The sequence below is a fragment of the Taudactylus pleione genome, unplaced genomic scaffold, assembly GCF_031769625.1.
Source record: "Taudactylus pleione unplaced genomic scaffold, aTauple2 ptg001349l, whole genome shotgun sequence".
Classification (NCBI taxonomy): Eukaryota; Metazoa; Chordata; class Amphibia; order Anura; family Myobatrachidae; genus Taudactylus; species Taudactylus pleione.
The window spans coordinates 195546-216293 of NW_028285749.1; the positions used below are offsets into that span (position 1 = coordinate 195546).

The window sequence follows — 20748 nt, forward strand, 5'->3', positions numbered from 1 at the left end:
CCTCCTTCCTCTCTGCAAAGACTGACACCTGAGCCCACCAATGAGTGAGAGAGAGTGAAGTAAGGTGGTGCAGCAAGGGGAATTGTGGGATAGTGTGTGAGTATAGTGTGACTCTGAAGGTTGGGGTGTTGTCCCCTCTCAGTGTCTTAAGATATATAGCAGCTCTGTGTGCCCTGTTACAGCTGGCCAGGTAGGGAGGAGATATACAGCAGCTCTGTGTGCCCTGCTACAGCTGGCCAGGTAGGGAGGAGACATACAGCAGCTCTGTGTGCCCTGTTACAGCTGGCCAGGTAGGGAAGAGATATACAGCAGCTGGAAAAGACTTTGCTGAACTCTGAGTGGACTGTAATGATATAACCCTGCTTACTGTTTGCTGGATTTCTGTGTCTCCATGAATAAAGTTCTTCATTCCTTCATTATAACCTGCTCCACTGTGTGATCCCTGAACCCCAGGATACCCAGGTCACCCGGTATCCTCACAGTGAGTATGTGGCTCCGCCCCTAAACTACATGTAATGTCCCCAGCCACACACCCTTTTACCGCCCCCGCTCCCCCTGCTAAGCCAACCTGGCTGCTCCCTCCCGGAAGGGGCAGCCAGGATATCGGCATGTACCAGCTGGCCGGTGGCACCTGTATCCCCACTGTGAAAAAAATATTAAACAAAACACAGTATACAGACACCAAATATTGTAATCTTTTATTACACATTCACTCACCCATACACCCACCCACACTCACACTACATACTTACCTACTTCCTGGAATAGGTTGTCCTCATCTCCAGGTAGTAGTCCAAATGTCTTGGTAAGATTAAACAAAACTGATGAGACCCCACGGCCTGCTACCCCCCGATATTATTATTATTACCAGTTATTTATATAGCGCACATATATTCCGCCGCACTTTCCAGAGAATATCTTACCATTCACACAAGGCCCTGCCCCAGCGGAGCTTACAATCTATATTCCCTACCACATGCTCACAAACATACACGCTAAGGTTAATTTTGAGGGGAGCCAATTAACCTTCCATTATATTTTTGGAGTGTGGGAGGAAACCCACGCAAGCACAGGAAGAATATACAAACTCCACACAGTTAGGGCCATGGTGGGAATTGAACCCATGACCTCATTGCTGTGAGGCAGTAACGCTAACCATTACACCGTCTGTGCTGCCCGATATGAAGAAAGGTCAGTCATGGTCAGCTCCATTACCCCTGCACCCACCACCACCAGGGATACAGGGAAGAGCTGCTCGGGAAGGAAGGACCCCAATTTGTGGCTGGTCAATGCTTTGGCTGGAGGACCCCACTCTGTGTATCCCTCTGCTATGTTATTACCACCCCAGCAGGTTGAGCCTGGTGAGGGTAAAAGGAAAATAGGGGGAATTTCATGCCTGTCCCCCATCCCCCTCCCCCCCACAATTTTCCATGACCAGACCAGGCTAAAAGGTTCAGGGCTGGTCATGAGCTTAGGGGAGGACCCCACATAGTTTTGTTTTTATTGTTAACTATTTAGGGTTTTTTAACCCTGAGAATCCTGCACAGATCATAGTGATCTGTGCATGCTTCTTCTTTACATGTGTATATTCGATTTTTAGGTTCTATTTGCATTTGGTTTTGGACAGAAAGTTCATATAAATGCATTGACACCTGCCAAATCCAACTCACATCGATTTCGTAATCAAAATCATATGATAGTAAATGGGTGTTTTTGTTAGTACTTTATACAGTCGATTTTGAAACGTTTTCAGTTGATTAAAAGCGACATAAAAATTGACTCATAAATCGACCTTTAGTAAATATACCCCAAGATGTTCTGAAGCTGGAGATAAGTGATGTCTATAGGTTCTATTCTCTCCCCACAGGTGCAGTTACCATCTCTGTGGTGCAGGATCCTCCATGTCTCACCCTGTCAGTGGGTCAGACCGCGCAGATGTCCTGTAACATTACAGGTGCTGGGAACATAAAGATTCTACATCATTACTGGTATATGGATACATCTGACAATTCCACCTCAATGACCAACAGTACTAGAGTCACCATTATGCACGGCTCTCTCATCATCTCCTCGGTCACCACCAACGACACTGGACTCTACATCTGCTCAGCCCGGGACTCTGATCTAATCCACCACATAGGAAATGGGACACATCTCCTGGTCACAAGTAAGGAACAAACTATTTATTTCCAATGGGTGATTTCGGCCCAGCAGCCTCCTCATCACTCAGTAGCTGCTCCCACTAATCCAAGGTCATGTAATACTTGTAGAACTGTGAGGAATCTTTATTTTAGCTTTTACGTAAGCAGTGATGGTTCCTACCTTTTGACTTTAGGAGGGCTGCAGATGTCCACTCAAGCATGTGTACAAGAAAACAAAATGGCTTCACAACAAGGCAATAACAGGGAAAGTGACTTCACACTGGATGTTTTTTTTCCTCAAAGCAGTACAAGCTGACAGTCCCCCAGAGCATGTAATTAGAACAAGAATACATTTCCAATGTAATGCCAGTGCACATCCTTGAGGACCACTAGGGGCTTTCTGGAGGTGGCAGATTTTTTGCTCTGGTGGGTTGCAGCCCCTATGCAGTAGTCACAACTGATCATAATCTAGCACAGACAGTAAATTTTCAGTCGTCGTTATGTAATGTGTGTAATAGGTACATAGAAAATTCCAAACCACCAACCATTAGTGCTGGAAGTGTTAAACAGAGTGGAAAGTACAGTAGGATGCACCCTAGAGCACTCTCCTAGATATTGCCACAATCTATCCCAGCTGGAAGTGTTACACAGAGGGGAAAGTACAGCAGAACACATCAAAGAGTTCTCTTCTTAAATAAACAGTGAGCAAAAATGATAGATCGAGAAATAATGCCTGTAAAGCTTGTTTACTCATTGTGTTTTGCTGCCTGTAGATGGCCAGTAGGAAGCTTATTAAGCAAATTAGAAGTGAAATCGAAATAAATCGTGATACCTAAACTGAAATTTAAAAAAATGTTCCGACTCACAATTTACTAGCAGAGTTTTTTTTTTTAATCTGGATTCATCTTTGTGTTTTGATTTTGCAAAACCACCCTCACGTGTTTTGGTTTTGGATCTGTTTTTTTTTTTTTTCATTTGATAAAAAGTTTTAAAAAACAGCTTGATCATGAAATTTTTGCAATCCAAATCCTGAAATTTGGATTTAAAATCTGAATTCCAAACAGCAGGAATATCAGAACTGCAATTGGATATGTCCGAATCTTCTCGGGAGATCAGGACCGCGACTCGGATCTGTCCGGATTCATGAAATTCGGGTGGATTTGGATTTCTGGAGAACCGAACTGCACATCTCTAATTATTATACAGATCCTGTAACAATACAAAACGTATGATATTCAGCAAGCAGAAAGCAGGATACGCCATATACATAATACATCTGATTACAGTACCTAGAAATCAGCCAGAGGATCAGAATAATTTCCGGGAACTATAAACATTTAGAATGACAGTGAAAATGACGCCTCAGCTCTGGCGGGGGATGGTGGGATAAGGCGAGAATATACTTATATTATATAGATGACATTAATATACAATCCACATAGAAACATTCTGCATGAGGCAGTATATAAACTCTCTGGGCATATATAGTACCTGGATAATTATAGGGAAAAGACAGGAAACAGAAACAGTGAAGATTCTGTTATAGTGACGATATAATTGTAACCATCAGTGTTATTACTTGTTCCCACAGGAGAGACCACAGACCCATCTCCTCCCCATCATCATTACCTGTACTCTCTGCTATTACTCCTCCTCCCACTATTGTTATTTTTCTTTCTTCTCTGCTGGAAATATTCGCCCAGAAAAGGTGAGAAATCAATTTTCATCATTTCTGCAAACTGCGCTGATTTAATCTATAAATCCGACCCACCCCCCATAACTCGCGTTATCTGTCCCATCAGGGCGTCAGACAGTGGAGACATCTCCTGATGTGAGAGGGGAGAGGAAGGGCGGCAGACAGGTCTGTATTAGTTCTCTTACCCACTAATTCATAATAACTGTAACCAGAATGACCCAGATTGTCCTTTAATGTGGGGGGGGGAGAGGGATTTTACCCCACACACATAAAATGATGCAGAAGCCACCACCAATGTCTAAATTATGTCCCAGTTATCTGTCTAGGATTATCACCATAATGACATTGGTTGGGATACTTCAGCAGTCATCTGAGACCTGACCCCAGCGCCCATTGCTGGTTTAGTATGTTTTTGTCACGCAATCTGTAGCGCTCTTTTCAGGTACTCCTTAGTACAATAATCTCTCTCTCTCTCTCTCTCTTTCTAATATATATATAAAGTTCAATCTGAGTAGGCACACAACCAGACTAATTCACATTCGACTGGTGCAGAGGCCATATGTATAGTAATAATGCGCACTCACCCCCTCCTTCCAGAGAAGATTCCAGGACTTGCACTCCACCACAAAGAAAAACAGGTTTAATCCAATATAAAGGGTACATAATACAGACCAATTCAGAGGCCCAACAGTCTGTTGAGAGAGAGAGAGAGAGAGAGAGAGAGAGAGAGAGAGAGAGAGAGAGAGAGAGAGAGAGAGAGAGAGAAAAAAAAAAAAAAAAAAAAAAAGAAGAGAAGTGTCTTCAGTTTAGGGATCTGCCTGTTCATTCGGGCTAATCGATTTTGATAGGGTTTTCACTATTCTATACAGTATTGGTCGAGGAAGGTTTAGGTGTATGAACCATTAATTTGTGCCAAAAGGGAGCCGACCAGTGATGATTTTAGTGAAGCAAAGTCACAGAAAAAAATCTTGCACCAAGCTATAGGATCTGGCCAGGGTACTGAAACAGCAAGAGAGCAGCAAGTCACCGTAGAAACTGTTGTGCTGTATGAGTGACTGTCTGCTCTTGCTGCAGGACTGAGGGCTCTGATCGGCTCTCTGAGACATAGGAGCCAATCAGAGAGTCAGCAATGTGCCCTGATGCTTAGCAGCAGCCTAGAGAGGTGAGGGAGTCATGGACTGGGCAGGGTCACATCTAAGGCAGAGAGTGAGAGAGCCTCCAAAGAACCCATGAAGATGCCCTGATGCAGACACAGTAGCAGTGCTCCTTCTCCAGCAGGATGTTCCCACACAGCCTCATGCTCTCTGGGAACAGGAGGCTCCTCCCATGGAAGTCTGAACAGGAAGCCCAGGAAATACAGGTTACATTGTGCAAAGAGGACATTGCTCATTGCCATGTTCTGCAGCTGGGGAGGGGTGCGTAGGGAGGCTGCAGGAATATGCACAGGTGCCATGGGGACATGCTGCTGATAAAGCTTATGGTAGCTGCAATACAAATCTCTCATCCATGATCTTCCTGCCCTTCCCAGCACACCCCAGCAGTCGGGCCCCAGCCAGCTACAGGGCAGTAGCAGTGGTGGTTGTGGTGACACTAGTGAGAAGCAGGGGGTTGTGGTGAGATGAAATTGCTCCCATGCACTGCCAGGTCGGATTGCTAGTAGTCGAATAAATAGATCATCTATTTTGGACAACGGCTCTGGTTTTTGTGGTCCAATCCCTCCCACATACACAAACACACCTATTATTATTATTATCATTTATTTATATGGCACCACAAGTGTTCTATAGTGCCTTACAGAGTACATAACCAAATAGGTGACCAGTGACTTACAGTACAATACAGTACAAAACAGGACAAGGACATGGATAATATATATTACAACATTAGCGACCATAACACCCAGATAAGCAGCAGAGCAAAGCAACCAAGTGTTAGGTGCCCTAGTGGGGAGTAAGAAGTAGATGAAAGTAAAGTAGGGAGAAGCACAAGAGGGTAGAGGGCCCTGCTCATAAGAGCTTACATTCGAAAAGGGAGGGGCAGACAAAAAGGTGTGACACAGATGGGTAGACAGGGAGGAAATGATTGTAGAGAGGTGGAGAGTCTGATGGGGAGCGGAAGAGAGTTCCAAAGGTGGGGAGCAGTGTGGCCAAAATCTTGGAGGCGGGAGTGGGAGGAAGTAATCAGTTGGCATGAGAGGCGGTGTGTATTTGTTGAATGAAGAGGGCGGACAGGAGAGTGAAGGGAGATGAGGTCAGAGACATAAATGGGAGAGGAATGGGTGATGGCTTTGTAAATGAGCGTGAGAACCTTGAATTGGGTTCTGAAAGGGAAGGGGAGCCAGTGGAGGGCTTGTAGGAGAGGGGAGGGAGATGTAGAGCATTTGGAGAGGAAGATGAGCCGAGCAGCAGCATTGAGGACAGATTGGAGAGGAGAGAGATGGGCATTGGGGAGGCCAGATAGGAGGAGGTTACAGTAGTTCAATCTGGAGATGACCAGTGAGTGTATGAGGGTTTTAGTAGCATCCTGGATGAGATAGGGTCTGATCTTGGAAATATTTTTTGAGATGGAACGACAGGACTGCGAAAGGTTCTGGATATGTGGTTCGAAGAAGAGGGATGAGTCCAGGATACCTCCAAGAAAGCACACTTTGGGGCTAGAGGAGATAGTTGTGCCATCAATAGAAAATAAAATTGTGGGAAGTGAGGTTATGCAGGAGGGTGGGAAGATGATCAGCTCGGTGGCGGTTTCTATTCTATTTCTATTTCTGGTGGTGGTTTTGCAGTGGTTTCTAAATGACAGCCCTGTTCTATTCTATTCTAAAATGTGTTTTGATGGCAGTTTTGCAGCGGTTTTGGCCTTAGTAAACCTGCAGAAAACAAAACCGCCTCCAAACCACAGTCAAAACACATTTTAGAATAGAATAGAACAGGGCTGTCATTTAGAAATCGCTGCAAAACAGCCACCAAACCTCTGGGGTTTAGAATAGAATAGAAACTGCCACCAAACCACCGGGGTTTAGAATAGAATGGAAACCGCAGTCAAACTGCCGCTTAGTAAATTTTGCCCGTTAAGTGTAGGAAATCACTGGGACATCCAGGAAGATGTAGCAGAGAGACAATTGGAGATATGAATGAGGGGAGAGGTCAGGGGAGGAAAGGTAGATCTGAGTATCATCAGCATAGAGATGATAATGGAGGTCAAAAGAACTGATGAGTTCACCTAGAGAGGATGTATAGAGGGAGGATAGAAGTCCAAGAACAGAACCTTGGGGAACACCTACTGTAAGAGGCTGTGTGTCACGGATTGGGTTTTTTGTGAATCCGGACTTGGCTTTGGACATGACAGGGACTCTGTAGATATCGGTAGAGACTGATGGTCTAAGGTTATTGGTAGGGACCGATAGCCTGCGGTTTCTGTAACAATCGATGAGCTGTGGTTACTGGTAACAATCGTAGAGCTGTGGTTACTGGTAACAATTGATGAGCTGTGGTTACTGGTAACAATTGATGCGCTGTGGTTACTGGTAATAATCAATGAGTTGTGGTTACTGGTAACAACAAATGCACTATGAGTATCAGCAGTGCCGATGGACTGTGGACATCAACTGGAACTGATAGGGCATGGGTATCGGCTGGGACCAATGGATTATGGACATCAGCTGGAACTGATAGACCATAGGTGTCGTCTGGGACCAATGGACTATGGACATCAGCTGGAACTGATTGACTGTGGGTATCGGCTGGGACCGATAGAGCCAGAGGTGCATGGTGAAATAGCACAGTAGACACTTTGAGGACCTAAAACAGGAGCGCTCTTCCCTCACACAGCAAGGGCTGTGAATACAGTTGCACTGGCAGCTTGAGACTTCTTGGGCTGGCCTTTTATCCTCCCTGACCAGTGGTGGTTGGATGCAGAAATCAGTTGACTCAGTGTCAGCTCTGGATTGGCAGTGATCCGATCAGCTGATCCTGGGGAAGATGGTGGCGTCCTGTCTCTTGAGCACATGGAGAATGCCAGACACTGTCACCTAAGAGAGGACCCTGCTTCCTCTGGCAACACTACACTCTGGAGCTATGCAGGGAAATGATCAGCACTAAAGGACTAGAACAATACATACACATGATCTCTGCAGCTCAGGTCTAACTCATCAGCTGGATTGCCAAAGTCTGCCTGTAGTCAGGGGTTTGCAGCTCTCACAGGCAGAGAGACTCACAGGTGCACAATCAGTCCAGGAGAGGAATCCAGCAGATAGCAACACAGACATGCTGTAGCCTGCAGCAAACATGGACATAGCAGAGCAGAGCAGGTAGCAGAGGTAAGTCACAGGACAATTAGTGAAACATAAGTCAGGATCGTGACACTGTGGGGGGGAAGAGGAGTCATGAGAGGAAACAGAGAAGGATCGGTCAGATAGGTAGGAGGATAGCCAGGAGAGTGTCACGTAGACCAAGGGAGTTAAGGATTTTCAGCAGGAGAGGGTGGTGCACAGTGTCGAAAGCAGCGGAGAGGTCAAGGAGAATGAGAAGAGAGTTGTGGCCCTTGGATTTGGCAGCAAGGAGGTCATTGCTGACTTTCATGAGGGCCGTTTCAGTGGAGTGGAGAGTACGGAAGCCAGACTGAAAAGCAGGAAGTGGGGGGAAAGAAAGGCAGTAAGGCGGTTGTAAGCAATACGCTCAAGGAGCTTGGAGGCAAAAGGGAGGAGAGAGATGGGACGGTAGTTAGAGAGAATGTTAGGATCAAGGGTAAGTTTTTTAAGAATGAGGGACAAAAGATCATGCTTGAATGCAGAAGGGACAGTGCCTGATGAGAGGGAGAGATTAAGGAGGAGGGCAAGATGGGAGCAGGCAGAAGGAGAGAGGTAGCAGAGGAGGCAGGAAAGGATAGGGGAAGGGGGGAGGACTGGATGAGGAACATGACTTCCAGATACAGGGAAGAAGGATGTCAGAGATGGTAAAATGGACGGGGAGGGGTGATCTGGGAGAGGAGGAGGTGGAGAGCTAGGGTACTGGTGGGATATGATGTCCTGATGTATTAAATCAATTTTAGATGTAAAGTAGGTAGCAAAGTCAAGGGCAGAGAGCGAGGAGGGGAGACGAGGAGGGGGTGGACAGAGGACGGAGTTGAAGGTGGTGAAGAGATGCTGGTGATTTGAGGACTGGGAGGAGATGAGGTTCTTGAAATATGACTGTTTAGAAAGGGAAAGGGCATTACTGTAGGATAAGAGCATAAATTTGAAATGGAGAAACTCTGCCTTAGAGCGTGATCTTCTCCACTGTCGCTCGACTGTTCATGAACATTTTTTGCAGGTATCTGGTGCATTTGGAATGCCAGGGTTGAGGTGTAGATCTGCTAGGATGAGTATTGATCCCCGAAGCAACATAGTCAAGAGCAGATGTATGGGAGACATTGTATAGGGAAGTGGCTTGTTCAGCACAGGAGAAAAGAGAGGATAGGTGAGAGAAGTGAGTCAAGCAGGGAAGAAAAGGAAACTGTGTTGATAGCCTCAATGTTACATTTAGTGATGGTGGCTTTAGGAGGAAGTAGAAGGGAAGGAGAAGAGGGATAGGTTAAAAGAGAGAAGATGATGGTCAGATAGGGGGATTGGTGAATTGGAGTAATCAGAAATATCACACAATGTGAGGGTGAGGAGTTTGGAGGCAGAGGATTCTGTGGTGATATCAATTGGCATATTGAAGTCACCTAGGATTATAGAGGGAAGGTCTGAGTAGAGAAAGTGGGGGGGCCAGGAAGCAAACTTGTCAAGGGACGGAGGGAGTGCCAGGGGATCAGTAAATGACAGCAACTCGGAGGTGTACTGGTTGGAAGAGACGTATAGCAACTTCAAATGTAGAGAATGTAAGGGATGGTTCTGAGGGTATGAGTTGGTATGACTAACTAGGGGATAGAGGGATAGAAGGGCCCCCAACACCACCACCATGGCGACCTCCAGACCGGGGGTGTGGGAGAAGGTGAGGCACCCAGAGCGGTTTCGGTAATGGCTAGGAGATTCAGGGAGTTGGAGAAGAAAAGGTCATGGGTGGGGACCAGTTTATTACAGACTGTTCTGGCATTCCAGAGGGCACAAGATAGAGGGACAAAGTTTGTGGGAGAGATTTGAATGAGATTATCAGGGTTGCTGTAGGGTGGAGGTGAGATTAATTTGAGGGACCAAGATGAATAGAGTGTAGTGTTCGTGCGGGTTCCAGTGCTAGGAGGGGAACCTGTGGGAGGTGGGCAGGGAGCTAGATTATTGAGATGTGGATGGAGGTGGGGTGAAGTGACAGGGAGAGGAGAGTGGGAGGAGAGATTAGCAGTGGGGTAGTAGGACCCCGGTGGAGTGTAAGAGAATGGAAGTGGAGTAATGGGAAAAAAGGAGGAGGAAGACAGACTGAAGGGAGGAAATTAAGGAAGGAGGAAGTGGAGGAGACAAGGAGGAAAGGATAAAGGTGGAATCAAGGGGAAGAACAGATGATTAGGTAGACATTGAGTGAAGGGGGGAGTTGAAGAAAACATGGTCATGGTAAGGATGAGATAAATAGGGGAAGAAAAAGTTGAAAGTAGGAATGAAGAAAGAATGAAAGAGAGAGAGCAGATTTCCAGAAATGCAAGAAAAAGTACAGGACCTCATTCAGAGGCGGTCACACGGGAGCGATCGGTCGCACCCAAAGTGATCGAGAATATGCAAAACGAGCGCTCAGTCGCAACGCACATCATAAGCGCGGAAACACCCACAACAATGAAAGCACACCTCCTATCTCTACGGGCTAATTCAGAGTCGGTCGCAGGCGGCAACCTACGTCAGCACGATTAACACTACAAACATCGGTTGAGGCAGAAACCATTGCCAGCACTCGCAATGCTTAAGGTAGACCCTGGGCTACCCTTAGCTCTGCGAGCAGTAGCGTCGTTAATGCAACGAGATGACGTGTGTGATGACTCGCTCAGTAATATATGCACGCCCTTAAAACGCCCTTTTAAAGGTCAACCACGCCTGCGTACGCACCACCACCCCCCCGTTCACAAGCACCTTCCCCTGTAACCACCCACAAACGGCACGAAATGTCAATCACACCTATGACCTTGTAGTGACTAGCGAGCAAGAGGATTGTGGTCGGAAAGACAGGCTTGCGCACGCGCACTGCCATGTACATGCATGCGCAGTTGAAAAAAACATCACTCGCTACGTCCAATCACTCCGTGCGACTGCCTCTGAATAAGGTCCACAGTGTGGAAAAAGTGTCTGTACAGCAAAAGTTTATTATTGAATATAATAAAAGTGGAGATTTGATGGGAGCAGAAATTGAATATTAAAGTAGACAGTGGTAGTAGCGAGATTATGTAAGACTAGGCAAAAGAGCTAAGCCGGGCTTTGGGCCTATGGCCAAGGAGCGGGCCTCTGGCCGGGGAGTGGGCCTCTGGCCGGGGAGCAGGCCACTTGCTGGGGAGCGGGCCTCTGGCCGGGGAGGAGGCCTCTTGCTGGGGAGCGGGCCTCTGGCTGGGGAGCGGACCTACTGTATGGCCACAGAGCGGGCCTATGGCCGAGGAGCGAGCCGGGGAGCGGGCCAATGGCCGGGGAGCGGACCTATGGCCGGGGAGCGTGCCTCTGGCCAGGGAGCGGGCCTATGGCCGGGGAGCGTACCTATGGCCGGTGGGTGAATTCCTTGTGCTGCAGCACCGTTTTCATGTGATCTAGCATATTACATGTACTGTAAATGTATATTGAATGTATTTAACATGTTATATTCTATGCTGTGCACAGTTCTAGTATTGTAGGAAAGCAAGTTTGACTGTCTGGACAATGCACCTACAGGAAGGTCTCAAAACTATTTTGTTTTACAAGGTATTGACATTTGGAAACCACAGAATAATTACCATATCACTTACTAACAACATTTTAGTGTGAAATTACCAACTTTCCAGTCATTGCCCTCCAGGGGCTATTTAAGTATATATAAGGGGATAGGAAAGGGACCGTTATACTGTACGCTAAGTCAGATTGTGTTTGGACATACTGGTTTGGGTGGTATATGTTTGAAAGGAAGGAGGACATTTGGTTGGCTCCTTTATAATGTAAGATGTATTTATATTTTGTGAGATAGTTAGATTGGTTAAGGGACACATGGCGGGTTTACCCCCTGTGGTATTGTGTGTAAGAATGGGATATAAATAGGGAATGTGAGCCCTGTGTGTCCTTCTGTATATGGAGGATAGTACTTCTCTATGCTGTGATACCCAAAGCACCATCTGTAAGGGGAAGGGAAAGTCTGTTTTCCAAACATTGATCAATAAACATCTGCTGTATCCCGTGACAACCAGAATAGCAGCGTGGCCGGGTCCCCAGTCCCAATGCCGGCCCACAACCCCCTTCTACGTGTTAATGGTGGCAGCGGCACTGAAGGGGTTAACCCCCCCCCCGGGGTTAATCCCCCCTCATGCTGCGGTGTCATATTAAGAAATGTTATTGGTGCTAGGTATTACCGCTCTTGGCGCCGAGTATTAAATGAATTTTAAAATGTTGGATCTGTTGCGCCGAGTGGGAACCCGGCTCCCAGTGCAGCGCACCAGCAGATTAACCCCTGGTACGCTTCACCGAGGGGACCGTGCACGGGCCCCTGAGGATCGGGCGCTTAGCTCCCGGCACCCCAGTGCTACTAGGCAGATTGGCCGCACGCTGGGGGACAGGGAGAGCCAGCTCCCCGTCCTCCCAGCGCAGAGAGAGGGCAGTAATGAGCGCCTGCAGCCGCTCCAAATGCTTAGGCGGTATAGTTAAACCCCGGTGCGCTGCACCAGGGGGAGGGTAAGGGTAAAGCAGCTGCAGCCAGGCAGCAGAGCTGGGTGCCCTATGCCGGGGACTGTGATCCAGCACTGCGGGGCTGTAGTTACAAAGCCCAGTACTGAGCGCTGTGCTCCCAGTTTAAAAGCACCAACATACAAATAATAATAATGTTAAATAAAATGTATAAAAGTGTTTTACCATGTGTGTGCAGCACTGAGCCGGGCACACAGATCCGGAGCTGCAATGCTGTGCCAGGCACACAGATCCCGAGCTGCAGCCCTGAGCCGGGCACACAGATACCGAGCTGCAGCACTGAGCCGTGCACACAGATCCCGAGCTACACCACTGAGCTGGGCACACAGATCCCGAACTGCAGCCCTGAGCTGGGCACACAGATCCCGAGCTGCAGCGCTGAGCCGGGCACACAGATCCCGAGCTGCAGCACTGAGCTGGGCACACAGATCCCGAGCTGCAGCGCTGAGCCGGGCACACAGATCCTGAGCTGCAGCGCTGAGCCGGGCACACTGGACCTCATTCAGAGTCGGTCGTTGCGGCCGCATGGTCGTACACCACCGATGTTCGCTAAACTGCGCATGCGTAAACTTCGCAATGCGTGTGTGCAAACTAGCTGCTACGATCAGAAATTTCTCTCTCCTTGAACACAGCCAGGTCGGTAGTTTGAGTGACAGATGGAGGCGTTTGTGGGTGGTAACAGGGGAAGGTGCTTGAAAACGGGGGAGTGGAGATCCGAACGCAGGCGTGCCTAATTATGCGAACGGCGTTTAATGGGAGTGCATAATTAACAAAGTAGTGTCATGGCACATGTGACATGGTGGTTATTGCACTGACTTGATCGTAGAGCTTAAGAGAGGGTATGGTCAACCTTAAGCTCTACGACCAGCTCCGATGGTTCCCGATGGACCTTATTTCTCCTTCATCCACTAGGGGACACTGGAGTCTCAGTACAATGGGTATAGAAGTGGGTTAACCGGGAGCTGGCACTTTAATAAATTTGAATAGTAGCTAGCTCCTCCCCCTCTATACCCCCCTACAGGTCAGTCTAAATTTTGTGCCCTGGGAGCTGGTTGCACTATGCAGAGCTCTCTGTTTTAATTAGATTCCTCGATCAGCATATGAGGACATGGACAGGCAGCTCCCTGCCCCTGCCTGTCTGCATCGTTGGAGCTGCCGAGAGACCCCACCGCAGCTGCTTGCAGTGTGCGCTGAGGTCTTCAGCTACAGAGACCGCTGTCTCTGGGGCTTACCTAGACGCGCTGCATGCGGCGTACGTCGTGGTCCCCCACTGGCAGACCCGCCCGGGCAGCAATGGCAGCGGTAAGGTTAGTATCTCCTGGCACCCCGAATAGCAGATAGCAGGGCGGCCAGGAATACTATATGGCGGGCATCATTAATGCAGCCCGCTCAGCACTGTAAACGGGCGCCATAGTGGGGGGGCGGAGCCTAACACTGAGTTCTGCTCCTGCCTTTCCAGCATCCCCAGCATTTCCAAGGCTGGCGGCCATTTTAAAGATAGCATGCTGTAGCATGACTTAAAGCTGCACATAAGATTTTCTCCTGCAAATTGTGTAGAGATTTGACACAGGGACAGTTGGCTACTTCCCTGCTGTGTGCAAACATGTCCTTCAGTGCTGATTGTAGCAAAACATGCCAGGTGTTACAGGTTTAGCAGAGTCTCCTGTAATCACCTCAGCAACCTTGGGCTGATCAATTTATATCAGTCATGTCACAGCAGGAGTTTGTAGCCTAATGAGCTAATGCCCAGCCCTGTCTACAGAGCTGGAAGCTTCTCACAGAGAAGAAAGGTTGCCAAGGCTCAGCAATGGGCTAGTGCACATGTTCTTAAGATTTGGATAAGATCTGAGCTGGCTCAGTTGGTAGGCTTGTCCTCTATGGTGCTAGAGTCATTATGATCTAAGGCCCTCATTCAGAGCCGTACGCTCTGAGCAGAGCGCATGCTCTGAATGAGGGCTGACCTCCATAATTATGGAGCGTCCTCCTGGACGCTCGTATAGCTGTGGGTCAACCGCAAGGCCCGGAGTGATTTTGGCTCTTTCAGAGCCAAAATCACTCCCACTGACAATACTAGTGATGTCAGAGGGCCGGCTTCTGACGTTAGGCGTTCCCTTGGGAACGCCCCCGTCAGGGAGGCACGCCCACCAAAGGGGGCGTGCTGTCAATCAACATCGACAGCACGCCCCCTTTGATCAGACACAACGAGCGAAGGAAAGTCCTTCGCTCGTCGAGTCTGGCGCATGCGCACGACGGAGCTCCCTCCGTCGTGCGCATGCTCAGTGCAGACCATCGACCCACTCGCGAGCGGCTGTCCGCTCGCGAGTGGGTCTGAATCAGGCCCTAAGAGTCATAGGTTCTTATCCTATGACAGACAACGTCTGCCTTCTCTGAGCCAGATTGGGCGTGGTTTTAGCCAGGTCTGTAGAAGAGCTCACAATATGTCAGCCCAGGTCCCTCCTCATGGCATATTCCTCTAATGTCCCTGTTAGGGGACTGATACCAAATCCCCTTATGTGGGATTATCCGGAAAACGGATGACATGCCTAATACAGAGGAGGGTTCAGGCGATAGAAGCCTGTGTTTCAGGGTGTAGAGAATATATGAGATGATCTCAGGGGTCAGGCCTGGTTAGTACTTGGAAACCGCCTGGGAATACCTGGTGCTATAGGCTTAAAAGCCTACGGCCACACCACTCTGAACACGCCCCATCTTGTGAATACACTTTCCTGAAGAGTGCAGGAAATTATGCGATGTCACGTCTTTTAAACAGACGGTGCTCCCTGTACAGCTAGGAGCAGTTCTCGTCACTGCCATATTTTAGTGTACCTAGGGAATAGCTCAGGGCACATCTGTCTGGCACCCAGACAACCTGAGTTCAAGGATATAGGTACACTGTACCTTGACCCGCACTAGTCAGCTGTTGGGTCAAAAGGGCTGTGGAAGCTTGGGCTACGCAACTTGACAAGGGCCTTAAAACTGGTGTTCTGGTGGAGGATCTGGTTCCTTTAACGGAACAGATTGCAGAGTCTGTTTCCTTTTCTCAGGGAGAATTCAAAAGATATTTGGAATCTTTTCCTCTAGATCCTCGGCTTTGGTTATCTCAGCTGCAGAGTTCTGTGAGACAATGGCTGGCGGATGAGGAATCTAAAAGAGCTGTGTAAGCTCTTCCATTCACAGGGGAAGCTCTGTTTGCAACAAGTGGTTCTTTCAAACCACAGGTGGTAAGTACACTTATCTCCCAGCCACTGCTCCTTCTTCTCGGATTGTCATCTCAGAGGTGCTCCCACTATCTCCCGTGGTTCCAGAGACAGTAGAGCCACTGCATCCTTTCCCAGCAGTTAAGCCTCCGGCATGACATGCGGGACCCCAAGGTGTGGGCTCGCTTTCGCAGTTTCAAGCGTCAGCAGACAGACTGTTTGTTATACAAGAAGGGTCAAAACTTCTATTCCAGCTTGGTGGTAGTTCCCAAGCTGGACGGTTCAATGAGACCCATTCTGAACCTGTAACATTTCAGTGTTATTTGCGGAACTTCAGGTTCAAGATATAGGACCTCATTCAGAGCCGGTCGCACAGAGCATGCGGTCGGTCTGAATGAGGGGAGACCTCTTGAATTTTCAAGACGTCCTCCTTTGCAGTGGTAAGGCTGTGGGTTAACACCCACAGCCTTACGACCGCCTAAGGTGATGGTCGCAATGGTCAAGACCATCACGACCATCGGGGCTTACGACGAGACCCTAGGGTAGGGTCTCCCTTGTCGTAAGCCCCAGAGAGCTTCTGGCTCTGTCTGAGCCAGAAGCTCTCCACTGACATCACTAGGAATGTCAGTGAGGCCGCCCCCAAACGGTAGGCGTTCCCATGGGAACGCCCCCATTTGGGCTGCCACCCCCCCCGGCCCGCCTTCCAAACGGGGCGAGCTGTCAATCAACATCGACAGCTCGGCCCGTTTGGATCGAGACCTGCTGAGACCGGCGCTGTCGGTCGTAGCGGGTCTCACACATGTGCACGACGGCGCCTGTGGGGGGCCATCGACCCGGTCCGAGCGCATCGGCGCTAACGACCGGGTCTGAATGACCCCCATAGTCCCTGCAGCCTGTCATTGCAGGTCTCGAGAGAAAGGCTGTGTTCGTACAGTAGTTAGTACTCTGCATTGTGTCCGCAGTAACCTCGGTGTGCATCCGAGTCACGGCACCACGCATATCTCCACAGTCCTATTTGCTTTCCTACACGCAGTCGGGATTCTCAATTTCACCCTTTAGTCTTTCATCAGCACCAAGTGTGTTCACGAGGCGCAGGGCTGTAATTATGGTCTTTTTTCGGATTCAGGGTGTTACTATCGTCCCGTACTTGGACCTACTTCTCAAGGCTCCGTCAGTCACAATGGATCCTGAATTTCCAACAGCCTACTCAGCGTTTGCCTTTCCTAGGGATGTTTTTGGACACGGTGGAGCAGAGGGTGTTTTTCCATCCAACATAGGGTGTGTTTGACACTGCGCCATCGCAGAGTACCAGTACTCCTGTGTATTCCTCCTCTGGGGAATATGTTTGCGACCTTAGAGTCCATCCAAGACGGGAGTTCCTTACCCGTCCATTCCAACTGGACTTATCTCTCAGTGGTCTGGGTCCCACCTTTTTCTTTACCAGCGAGTGCACTGTCACCCAAGGCTCGAACATCTCTCCTTTGGTGGCCGAATTCCTCACACCTACTGGCAGGCAAGAAGTTTGCAATGTGAGAAGGATTCTCCTCACCACAGTCACCAGTCTTGAGAGGATGAGGGGCAGTGACTCAGGGAAGACACTTTTAGAGCCGCTGGACTCGACCGGAGGCAGAACGGCCCATAAAGATTCTGTGTTAAAGACCGTGTTATATGCTCTTCAGATCGCACAGCCCTGTTGAAGGGCCATGCAATCAGAGTGCAACCCAATATGGCCAAGCCGGTGGCGTACATAAACAGGCAAGGCGGCACCAAGAGATTGATCTGCCATGTGGGAGGTTAGCCGAATTCTGCTTTGGGCAGAGAATTTTACAGTGGTGATTTCTGCGATTTTCATCCCAGGAGTAGGAAATTGGGAGGCAGAGTACCTCAGTCGGCAGGACATTCATCCAGAAGAATGGTCACTCAATCCATAAGTATTTCTCCAACTGACTATACATTGGGGTCGACCTCAGGCCGACCTCATGGAGGCAAAATTGAACAACCAATTTCCAGTTTACTGCTCCCGAATAAGGGACCCGCAGGCTGCCACAGTGGATGCACTGACAACACCATGGCCGTTCACTAAGTGTATCTGTTCCCTCCTTTTCCGCTCATCCCTCGAGTGCTTCAGAGAATCAAGCGAAAGAAAAAAAAAAAAATGTCAGAGTGCTACTAGTAGCTCCAGATTGGCCCAGACGAGCGTGGTACTCCCACAGATGGAGTCTGTGGATAGACGAGCCATGGCCGCTTCCTCTACAGGCAGATCCCCTTCTTCAGGGTCCGTATATTTATCAGGACTTAAGGCGCTTTCGTTTGATTGCTTGGCTATTGAAAGGGCCATCCTCAGGAAGAAGGGTATCCCGTTCAGTGTGATTCACACTGGGATTCGGGCTCGGAAGGAGGTTACTTTTAAACATTACTACAGTGTATGGAAAATGTATGTAGCTCGGTGTGAACGCCGCAGTTCATCTCCGTCAGAATTTAAGATGGCACGCCTCCTTTTTCTTCAGGCCACTTTATCAGCAGGCCTTTGTCTTGGTTCCTTAAAGGTACAGGTGTCTGCGCTGTCCATTTTCTTTCAAAGAAAATTAGCCTTATTGCCAGATATCCAGACCTTTTTACTGGGAGTAGTCAGAATTCAGCCTTCTTTTGTGCCTCCTACGGCACCATGGGTCTTGGATTTGGTCCTGGTTTTTCTCCAGTCTGACACCTTGGAGCCGTTACAGAGGGTACAGATAAGGAAGGTTGTTCTTCTTTTGGTGCTCACTTCAGCGAGGCGCGTGTCGGAGTTGGGGGCTCTATCCTGTTGTCCACTTTATCTCATTTTCCATGAGGATAGGGCGGAGTGGCGTACACAGATGTCGTTTCTTCCTAAGGTTCTATCTGCTTTTCAGATAAACCAACCAATTGTGGTCCCATTGTTCAAGGACGAGTATTCAACCTCTAAATCCTTAGATGTTGTTAGAGCACTCCGGATTTATGTCAATAGAACTGCTCCTCTCCGAGAGTCGGATGCACTTTTTGTTCGGTTGATGCGGCGCGACCAGGTTGGCCGGATTCAAAACAAACCATTCAAGATGATTTTGTCTGACTATCAGACAGACTTATATGGCGGCTTCAAGCCAACCACCTTTTTCTGTTATGGTGCATTCAACGCGCTCGGTAGGTCCTTCTTGGACAGCTGCTCGTGGGGCCTCTTTAAACCATCTTTGTCGAGTGGCCTCTTGGTTAGGCAGGCTTACTTTTAAAAGTTTATCATTTTGATACTTTTGCGGCCTTTTCAGAGTTTGGCCGTGCAGTTTTGCAGGGTTCTCAGCAATCTCCCACCAGGGATGTGAGCTCTGGCACGTCCCCATTGTACTGAGACTCCAGTGTCCCCTAGTGGATGAAGGAGAAATCAGGATTTTGGTACTTACCGATAAATCCCTTTCTCCGATTCCACAGGGGACACTGGACACCCACTGTGACCGGACGCCTTTCGCCTAGGCCGTCCCTGGTCACGGGTTAGTGCTTTTGGACTCCCACTCACCGTCAGTGACCGCCTGTCACTAACTCCGCCCACTGCGCCGTGGGCGTTTATCGATGCTGCCACCACCAAACTCTACCATCGGCGTTTGGAACCGCTTATTAGGTACACTCAGGCTCCTGCCTTGGAACCTGGAACCGCTTCTGCTGCGTATGCGTTTGATTAACTACGGACACACCTCCTGTTTGGTGTCGGCTGTTCCCACCTGATCCCTCGCAATGGACCAGGTCTGCACGGTAGCTGGCAGAGGGCTTGAACTTGGAGACACGGAGCTCTTTCCCAGAACAGCAGGAGAACGGAATAGCGTTTTTGCGCAATTTCTGTTGGTCGCAAGATTGAGGCAATTGGTAAAGGCAAACGGTGTTTATTTGCTCAATGTCTTAAAGAAGACCCTCCCTTCCGTCTGAAGGGGAATATCACACAGAAATCAAACAGCAATTCTCCACAAAGGATTTCCAAAGATGTACCACATACAGGAATCTTATCAGCAGGTCTCCTCCTCATAGAAGTTACAGAGTTGTACACATACAGGGCTCACAGTCCCTCTTTTTATGTCATTCTTACACACAACATCACAGGGGGGCAAATCCACCCTGTGCTCCTTCCAGCCAATCATTCTAGCTCAGAAAACATAAATTAAACAACATATTACATTTCAAAGGAGTCTCTCAATATCCTCCTTCCTAATCCACCAACACAAACTGATTTATCATACATTATACTGTCTCCTATAATGTTGATATAACATTTCCCAGGAAATAGTAAATGACATTCATCCTTATCAATCAGTTTGGCATTTCCAACCTTAACACATTCAGTGACATCCAAAAGGTTCTTAACAACAAATTGTCTTTTCAAAGTAAGTTCTGTATGTGAAGTGTTTGGCTATATGACACCTTCACACAGAGACTTTCCAGCCAGAGGTCACTTGGATGCACTACATAGAAAGCTTAGTTACACAATGGCTCTGGCCACTATCATACTGTAGGTCAGGATGATAACATGTCACTTCCTATGTCAGGAGGTGAGAAGGTCTCATAATCATTTCACTTATAGCTACAGCCTTCTAACACAGCTTATACATTCCTTCTAAGTGCATTTTCTCTACAAAATATACATGTAAACCATATAGTGCATAGCCTATTAAATATACGTTGCTTCATGCACTAATGCATTGCAGCAATACATATATACTTTGATACAGTTTATTATAAACCATGTGCAGTGTCCCTTTACACTGTCCTTTTAAAAATGACGGCAGAGCACGGGGGTTAACCCTTTCTGTGCTGTGGCAGCCATTAACCCCGTGTGGCCTGCCTCCGGCCACACTTCTCCCCCCCCCCTCAAGCGGGCCACCAGAGGGCCATGTCCCAACAATTTGG

At 48.3% G+C, this 20748-nt stretch overlaps 1 protein-coding gene across 1 annotated transcript in view; it reads left to right on the plus strand.

The window, feature by feature from the left end:
* Positions 1 to 463: 463 nt before the first annotated feature.
* The window catches only part of LOC148443032 (uncharacterized), a 32111-nt gene continuing 11826 nt past the window's right edge, over positions 464 to 20748 (plus strand). The window contains exons 1-4 of the mRNA XM_088463363.1: positions 464 to 481; positions 1868 to 2167; positions 3712 to 3849; positions 3944 to 4002. Coding sequence (XP_088319489.1) covers positions 1936 to 2167; positions 3712 to 3849; positions 3944 to 4002 — 429 coding nt within the window. The 5' untranslated portion in view covers positions 464 to 481; positions 1868 to 1935. The remainder of the gene's footprint in view (positions 482 to 1867; positions 2168 to 3711; positions 3850 to 3943; positions 4003 to 20748) is intronic.